General features: G+C 37.2%; 1 protein-coding gene across 1 annotated transcript in view; it reads right to left on the bottom strand.

Annotated features, from left to right (window-relative positions):
- Window positions 1–7,055: 7,055 nt before the first annotated feature.
- gfra1b (gdnf family receptor alpha 1b) overlaps window positions 7,056–9,754 on the bottom strand; it is a 162,527-nt gene continuing 159,828 nt past the window's right edge. The window contains exons 8-9 of the mRNA XM_052027727.1: window positions 8,676–8,729; window positions 7,056–7,229 (exon numbers count right to left, since the gene is read on the bottom strand). Of these exons, the coding sequence (XP_051883687.1) occupies window positions 7,056–7,229; window positions 8,676–8,729 (228 nt within the window). The remainder of the gene's footprint in view (window positions 7,230–8,675; window positions 8,730–9,754) is intronic.

Below are 9,754 nucleotides of genomic sequence, written 5' to 3'. Positions count from 1 at the left end.
GTGTTAAAGCAAAAACTGGAAAGAATAACACTTCAGATTATGTGTGCCATTTAAACCCAGATTCCTAATTAGGCTCAAAGCAGAAACTTTTTGGCCTCTGTGCTTAGCTTAAATAATATTATCATGAAAAGATGTCGAGGTATCTTTAATGCTGCTACATTTTAAGCCAGTTTATATGACATATGAACACATCCCTCCACCACCCCCTGCCACCTCTCCCCGCCCCCTCCCCCCAATTTAATCCTGCAAGTAGATCAATAATGTTCTTAGCCAGCTGGAGATGGGTGCAGAGTCTTCAGAACAGTGAATATATAGAGCCAGAAGGCAATCTTTGTCCAATAGCCTTGAGGCTGCAGTTAATAAATCATTTGCTGTTATATCCATAGATCAGGGACTATATAGAGGATGAGGGATGTTCTTTAGAAAGTCAGAACACTGAGGGAAGAATTGCATAAGTGCATTGTTGATTAAGCATTTGTTGGTTCCTGTTTTCACATGTAATCATCACCACAGGGTGCTTAAAGAGGAAAAAAAAACATATTGCCAGCCTTCTGCAAGCAACCATATGCCTTCCTTAAAACAATGATGCCTTGTCTTGCAATGGAAATGGATCAGCCATTTTCTTTATATTTTCTTAAATCCAGAGGGAAAACCAACATTACATTAGACTTTATCATACTTACCAAAACTTTGACAACACCGTAACTCTGTCAAGGAGTAAAATAATTCACTTTTAGTCCTCTCATTGACTATTTCTAATATTATTGGTGTCTCTGATCATTTTGTTAACTATTTAGCAGTTACTGGTGAAATTCCAACTGACACCAAAGATGGGCAATGATTAGAGAGTTTAAGTGGAGATGAACCAAAGTCAATGATAGAAAATATTATTTAGGACCAATTAGACTTTAACTGGTCAACAAAAATTTATCTGTATTTTTAAAAAAAAAACAAATTCTACATCTATATTGAATCATATGATTATTCTGGAAAGTGACAGATGTAGTTAGCAGGTTCAATTTTACTGTTGTCTGGTGAGGTTGATGATAATAACAAAATCTGAATGGAGAACAGAGCACCTGGATCCAGCAGCTTTTCTTTTTCGAATGGTACACTTTCACTGCAGGCAATAAACTTACAAATATTTGTGGATACAGCAGTTGCATCACACATTTTGCTATGTGCATGGTTGTATATCTTCTCCTAACTTATAAGCTGTGTAGTGTAGCTTTGGATTTATTGTCATAGTTCCATCCATTTTGGACAGTGACTGGGGAAAGGTGGGAGTTGGTGGCTGTAGAACAGTGTTTGGGGCAGGAACCAATGGAACTGGGTTTGATCTTCCCATGTGTTGCGGTAGGAAATTTCTGTCTACCTAGGACTGGCTTTCAGACAAGCAGCATGATGAATGAAATGCTAAAGGAGTTGTGAGATGCACTGTGTGGGTAGAGCTTATTGTTGCCAGCATACGAAGGTAGCTGATGGTGTGTTTTTGGATGACATTGCTTAGAGAGAGCATATAAATGAAAAGTAAAAGTCGGCCAAATGTAAGAAACCCTATTGCAATTAGCTCTCTTTCTGCAGTTGGATAAATAATAAATGCTGCATCACAATTAAATCATTTACTTCCTCTGTAATTCGCTAAACAGGTTCTGCTACCTTTGTGTACTATCACAGCACCACCATGATCAATGGTGTTTCTGCTGAGATATTGACTGGTGCCAATTAATATCACATTTCAGCAAAAGATTCCTTTTCATGGCTAACACTGTAATTGATCATAATCCAACAAAAGAGGATTGATGACTATTCCTACAAACGTTTCAGGTGCTTTGAAATCTATTGGAGAACAATTAATACTCTTTCAGCTTTTAGTTGTTAGCCCTGGGACCAATAAATAATTACAGAAAGTAGTTTTTGATGATGCTGCAGATTTGTCCATCTGCTCTTAACTGATAACGCTGCAACATTTGGTTATGTTTATCTTAATTTCATCACCAAAAGAAACTTTGCAAAAGTTACCAGCAACAAATTATAAATGCCATGGTGAGAGTTTCTGATCTATGGCATCGTTTTTTTTTTAAGCACAATTCCCCTAACAAGGGCATGAAAGATTACAGAATTTTAAGTGGAAATTTACACGACGCAACTTGAATTTCCATGATATTTTACACTAGTTTTTAAAAATTGTGATTAAAGCAGGCTCCATCTCAAAATGGGCCACATCCCCAGGGTGATTTAATCACCACTGGGAAAGTACATGAATTGCCCTTATTTGCATGCCTTTTAACACTTGATCTTTTGAGGCAAGGACACTAAGGTCATTTTGAAAGGTTCTGAATTACTTTTTCGGAAAACATAATTAGTTTTGGCTCTGGTTTTTCAGTCTACCAAGAATATAGATGACTCTGCTTGACTGACGGTGAGGAGACCTTCCCCATCAGGTCCTTTTAAGCACAAACAATGTCAGCACCATTGCACACTGCCTGTGAGGTGTTGGTAGTAGGGATGAAGCAGTCATCCATCTCTTGGAATGTGTATTTGCATAGAAGGTCTGGAAAGTGATGCAATAGTGTTTGTCAAGGTTTATCATGAATGTAGATGGAACATCAGCCTCCATGCTGTGTGGCCTGATCCCTGGGTCATACACTGAAACAAGTATCTTCTGCTTTGGGAAAATAGTACTATAGTCTACCCAAAACTTGTTGGCCATTCATTACTAGGAGCTATTCACAATTGAATAGAGCAGACTGACTTTCCAAGTTCCAAGGCTTTGTGGTAAGGGGCACATGGAAGATTGCTGTAGTTTCCACAAAAGCTATACAGTAAAGGCTGCAATCTAAATGACCTCATGTCATTGCATCCTGAGGGGCTGGGACCAATATAAATGCTCCTCAGCCTGTGGGCACTGATATAGCTAAAGGTAATGGTTAAAGTTGATGAAATGCAAGTCTTGTACATAACTGCAGAGGGTTATCCTTACTGTACATAATATAATCTGTGTTGCACAATAAACAGTGAATTTTTGAATGCACTGTATTGCATGTATTTGAAAATTTTGGAAATAGTTTCTAGAAAAAAATCATGTTCTTGCATAAGAATGATTGAGAAAAAAATTTTCAAGTTGAAATGGTAATCGCAATGAATTTCTTTTGTCCATATTTCTAGTTTACACAACAGTAACGCATTGACTCTGAATTGTAAGAAAAGAGATATTTTTACAGAACAGAGGTTATTAATTTTAAAAATCTAATAATTAATATAAATTTGAAAATCAGGGGATTTAAATTTTTCTCAGCAATTTTTCTTTTTTTTAGATTTAAAATCATGGACTGACCCATCAGTGCAATATATCTCATTCGTCTGTGTGTTGGAAGAATGATCCATGATTCCCTGGTAGAGTTGTACACATCACACTTGGTGGCTCGGTTGTCTATTGGCAATACAGGTCTCTCACCAACTCCTCTCTTTGATGCCTTACGTAAGGTGATCCTTGGTAATAAGAATGCATTATATATTGAAATAGGACACGGTCTCAAGATTGAAGAGAAAGTTGTTGTGCTGTCCTTAGAGAAGAAAAAGTTGTGGAGAATTTTAAAAGATGTTCAAAACTGTGATAACTCTTAATAAACAAGGAGGAATTGTTTCTACTATAATTGGGTCAGTAACTGGAAAACACTCATTAATCTTTACCCCATTGCAATATTTAACAATATCGTGAACTGGTTTAAATTGTATCTACCTCTGTACAAGGAAATCTAAATTAGTAAAACTCTGGACCTAAGACCAACCTTGACACTCAAAGTATTAAAGATTTGGGAATGTGACATTTTGACATTGATTACCAAAGTCACACATAACATTCTCTTTAACTATAAACGTGTTGCTTTATTTTTCTTTAATCCCTCTGTAGCCTTTCACAAAATCAAGCAAACCCTCCAACTGTCATATTTCTTCTCCAGCCAAATTAATGGGATAATCATTGTTGAGCCTCCTTTGCCTTACTTTATTAAGGCTGGAATATATCCAGAAATGGGTTTTTCTCTACCTTTGCACTACTTCTGGAGTTCCCTGGGATATATCCTTGCCCAAATTCTCCCACAGATGTGTAGGGAATTGCACTCCATCTTCACTGTCTCAACTCCATCACTGCCACCATGTTCCAGTTTTGGATGACTATAATTTCCTCAAGCCAAATGTTGGAAAGATCAAATGCATTCAATAGCTTTAACAGTAATTCCATTCTGTGTCTTAGAATAAATCAGAGTATTTTCAGTCGAGGCTTCCTTTTGAGCCTCCTAGCTGAGCTTTGAAATACATTTCTTCATCCTCAGAAAGACCTCTTCCATGGCTTGCCTCTAATTGGCATTGTTTTGCCCACAAACAATTGAATAAATGAAAGGCTAGCTAGAAGTTGCCAACAGTGTGTTAAGTGGTGTGGGAAAACTGTAGTGAGAAACCACAAGGTATCAGTCCATTAAAATGGTTTTAGTTTGGACAATATTACTATGGCAGCCATAATATTAGCAACTTCTGAATCAAAAGGTTAGACATACAAGTGAAAAATGCATTGGTGCCCCAAGGTGGCTGAAGAGAGTTGCCTAGTATTTGGATTGCCTCATGCTGAATCTTCAGCAGTGTACGATTGAAAACCACTTTAAACCAGAATAAATGGCTCCTTTGACCTATAATGGATCAAATCATGCCAATTATAAAATTTAACTTGGCACTTGCTTCATGATTCACCATTGTAGCATTGATGTGCTTTCAGTATCAGGCATGCTTGTGATAACATCTTCCCTTTTGAAGGTGAATTTGGACAGTGCTCCAGAGGAACATGGTCTTAAATCCTTGGAGGTCTCAGGTAAATAAGATACATATCTAAGTGCTTGGGACTCTCTGCCCCCTGACCTCCAAATCCATAGTCACTCCTCTTCCACACTGTACAGGTGCTCTCCTGATACCCCTCACCAAATGCTCTGTTTCCCTCTGTCCTGCCCAAGTGAAGAGCTTTCCCCTACTCTCCCTTACCTCAGTTGTCTTTCCAATCTGCCAACTTCGAGTGCCTGCTAATGCCTAGTTAGATATGAATGGGCCTCAGCCGCAAGAGAATTTTGATCTTGGGACACAACTATTCAGACAATTGACATTCCACAACTTTAATACCATTCCAGAATAACCTTCGGATGTACCGGCATATCTGAGCAAGTGTTCCTAGTGTGTTACTTTACCTATAGTGATAAGTTCCAATGAACAAATGAAGGCACTAATTGGCATCCTGCAAGTGAAGGAGTTGCATAATGCATTTCCACTTTACTCCAGGTAGCACATGATATCCCTGGTAGGTTAGCTGGCATAGATATCAACACCCTGTTTCTCTTTAGTTTGATTTCCTCCAGGAGAACTTGAAGGTTTGTGTCAGTAGAATTCTGCCTGGTTCTTCTACGTTCCATTCACTGCTGCCTTATTTGACTGTTTGATTTAAGGGTTCTTATGATAGCTATTCTTGAACAGTAAAAAAAAATTACTGAGGAGACACTGAAGTTGTCTGAGAGTCAGTTGATTTACAATGTGACTTTTGTAACAGCTTTTATATTCTAAGTACTCCATGATATTTCAGTTATAGAATTGTTTTTGATTGGGAATAAAATGGCTGTACGACATTTTATTGTAAGGAGCAAAGTTCAAATTCTGTTGCTTTATCTTTGTCAATATTTGCACAAGCACGTCACAATGCTTCATCTTAAATTAAATTTTCAACATACAGTTACTTCCCCAAAAGAAATTAATGAAATGATGTAATTTATTGAATGCTTAGATTTACAACAATATAACCTATCACCCTGCATGGATATCCAAAGCAATTAAATGATTATAAGTACATTATAATAAGGCAATGTAGAACCTTCATAAAGCAGTGCTTTCACCTTATTTGATATGTATCTCTTGAATAGTGGCTGAATATAGTGTGCAAAACAACAGTCCACTGATAAAGAATCAAATTTAGAATCATTTTCTTAAGACCATCTGTATAAATTATGTAAACAGACAAGAAGTAATAATTTTGATGCGTAAACATGTTTTAATGCTCCATTGTAAAATGTGACATATATTTTCCACTAGTTTCAGTGTCACTGTTGGTTACAGCTAAATAACTTTCCTCTGTTCTTCCAATTAGCTATCAAATTCAGATATTTGAATTATAACTGTTTCCAGCCAAAATTGTCATTGTTTAACCACAGGCCAGCTGAAAGGTTGCTGGTCACTGACAGAACTGCTGTAGAATACTAATAACATAGTGAACTCTTTATTACATTACTGGATGCTTCATCTGTGATGATGTTGTTCACTAAGTGCTTATAGTTATTAACATAAGCTTAAAGGAATACAAACTTTCATTTGTTAAGGCTAGCTTTAAAATAAATCCTTAATTTTGTAAATATCACTGTTTAAAGAATTTTAAGCACATCACAGATTTGAGTTCTTGGTAAAATAAAACCCAGATTTTTACAAAGGTTTACGACATGGTCATGTGTTTTTTTTAGATTTGACTGCAGACAATTTACATAAACATTACAGGAAATTTGGACGTTTCATAAAGATTAAAATATCTGATGCAAACCAACTAATAAATGAAGTAAAAAAAAACAGTAAATCTTCCCATTCTTCAGGTGAAAACACTCGTTGAGTGAAACCAGTGTCAATGGAAATTACATGACATCCCTGCTGTGCCGTACCTAACTTGTCAGATTCAATTAAGCAGTTGGATGGACAATGCACACAGGATTCAACATAAGCTGCTTCCAAGCTTAAGGCTAGGTCAAAAATAAATGCAGCTGTAATTAAATCCTGGTCCATCATGTCCACTAGATTTTTGTTTGGAATGTAGGATTGCATTAAGTAGCCCATAATTCACAAGAAGCTAATTTTCTCCCTCCCCCAACTAGTTACAACGAATCTGCTTCAGCAGGATGTCTCCATATTGTCTCTAGAACTAGCATTTTTGAAAAATAAAATGGACAGCAAATAGATTTTGTACAGGTCCTTAAATGAAACTACAATGTTTCTGTTGAGTAGAAGCAAAAAAAAGTTGAATGTGCAATAGTGATCACCCACAACACTGTACTGATGTGACCCTCTCGACTGATAGCAGCTGAAGTCCCTCGAGATGTCTGTTCTTTGGATTGTATTGCAGAAATCTCCTTATCATTTGAAGTAGAGCTCTGTGTCTGAAAATAATTAAAATTTCATCAGCAAGTTCCATTACTGAACACAAAGAGGGCACTTCCTACTTCCGGCAGAAGTGCATCGGATTACCTGGATACAGTGAATATTGGAGCTTAAATTGTGCATCTACAAAGGAACATGGTTCTTCTTTCAGTGCACCTTGGTGCAGATGATAAAAAGTCATCAACCAGTTAACTCTGCTTCTCCTTTCACAGATGAATTAAATGTATTAGAAAGGAACAGAAAATGCTGAAGAACCTAACTGGTCAGGCAGCATCTGTGAAGGGAGAAGCAGAGTTTTATGTTACTTTATCATTATTTGCAAACTTAAGAATTATGCCTCACATACCCAGATCCTTAATATAATTCAAGAAAAGGAAAGGTGCCGGTACTGACACTATTGGAATGAGAGGAGTGGTTGGGGATGACAAGGTTTAAAAATAAATTACATATGAAACCAACATGCCTCCAATTCACTAGTTCAAAAGGAGACAATCAACCTGCTCCCATCTAGAAATAATTAATGAGGCTGTGGTTTTACCTATGTTTCTGTTATAATGCTGGTCAGGTTTGCTTCCTGAGAACACCTGGATCAAAAGGGTATGGGCTATTCCAATGCTGTTTGGAATCTTGGGAATCAGGAGCACTTTCTCAACAGCTGCTGGTTAACCTGTTAACCTTCCTGCATCCCTGTGAACGAGCCTACCACACCAGTTGATATCATGTCACATGCGCCCCCATCTCCTTGCAAATTTTCCAGCATTCAATCTATCTCTCCAGCAACTCTGTTTTTGAATCCAGACCTATGTTTGTAACCTCTGTAATTCCTCCCAATCCTGATGTGTATCTAAACCCATTAGATCATTGCATCAATCCTGCCCCACATTTCCTTGCTGGCTGTATTCTAGTGCTGAAGTCCTGACTACCTGAAAGTTACTAATGTTATAATCTGGCTGGCTAGCTAGGAAACATCTACAAACATTAACTAGATCTTGCCATGATCTCCAGTGAAACCTATGCTGGATATCATTGGTCTGGTTAAATAGTTCTATTTACAGGCTAATTTACTGAACATTGCACTTATCGATTCAATATAGTGGATGAGTTAAGGTGACATGATTCAAGGGAACACCTTTACGTCAGGTCCAATTCTTTAGGATCCATTATAATTTGAAAGCCTTGTGCTCATTAAAATAATTTATATTTTAATTATTATTCTTACTGTGAATACTTATCTTTCCTTTTACTTAAATTTATGTTATAATTTCTTAAGATTGTTTGCAAAGAAAACATAAATCTGTTTCATAGTACCTTGTTGGAATCCTTTTTAATTAAATCCAAGCATGACACTGCATTTTGGAAGAATTCAAGTTATTCACTCAAAGTCCAGGCACTATTATTATGCTTAAAAAAATAAGTCCATTGTGAATTAATTATTAAATGCTTACCTCTGTAATACAAAAGTCCTGGCTTACTGATACATTGGAGTGTAGTCTCTGTGCCTGAATAAAGAACATAAGAAAAAGCATAAGGCAAATACACAAACTGCGTTGACAGCTGAAATAGAAGAAACAGTATAAAGCCCCGAAACCTGGGTGAGGACAGTATTGGGAGGTTCAGTGATGATGACAGGTAAACTCACTGAAGTCAAAGGAGCCTTGAGGCCATTGAAATTCAAAAGCGTAGCACAGTGATGAAAACACAAATGGGAGCTCAAGATATTGGTAGAGAAGAATGTCAGGGAGGCTTAGCATCCATGATTAAAGAAGACCACACAAAGCAAAGAAGAACCACTGATGGACCAAAGGTTCAGGCTTGCAAATCCCAGGGCTTATTCCACAAGGCTGTACTTATGATCAATTAACTCTGTCAGGAATGTCAAGCTTGACTAATTTAAATTGTGTTGGCTGGATGGTGGTGGGATCTCATCAGCAGTTGGGGAAGAATGTTGAAAGAACCTGGTAGAGTAATTAAGGTCAGAGCAAAGACATTGCCTTCACACCTAGAGGACTTTATGAAGTTAATGAGATCTTGGAAGAGAGAGAAAGCTGGCTGGATATAAAAAGCAAAAGTAAGCTGGTTTTTATGAGACTGATGTGAAAGTGTTGCCTTGACTAACATAGGTACTTTTGTACGGAGAAGGTAAAGCTTTGTCAGGAGCAACTGCCCATTAAACACTGCACTAGCCTTTCCCATTGACTTCTGTGGAACACTGATTAGCATTGGTCTGCTATCACTCCTTCAGACAGGTATGCGCACATTCAGAGCATTACAATTATAGATAAGTTAATAGTGGTCAGATATGCTTCTGAGTTAGTTGCCTATTGCTGCTTGTGATGCTTTGCTTCTGACCGAGTTTTCACTAAAATATTCCACACATATCTAAAATGCTAAATTATGAACAAAAATTGCTTTTTTTTGATGAACTAATTCTCTCCCATTTATTCTTTTGTCTTGTGGCATTTAGGTTGTGGAACTTTACTAAAGAAATGTTAAGTATGCATGGTAAATGGAAGAATACATGTGC

The sequence above is a fragment of the Pristis pectinata genome, chromosome 12 (assembly GCF_009764475.1).
Source record: "Pristis pectinata isolate sPriPec2 chromosome 12, sPriPec2.1.pri, whole genome shotgun sequence".
Lineage (NCBI taxonomy): Eukaryota > Metazoa > Chordata > Chondrichthyes > Rhinopristiformes > Pristidae > Pristis > Pristis pectinata.
The sequence above is the reverse complement of the archived record's forward strand: the minus strand, read 5'-3'. Positions and strand labels throughout refer to the sequence as shown.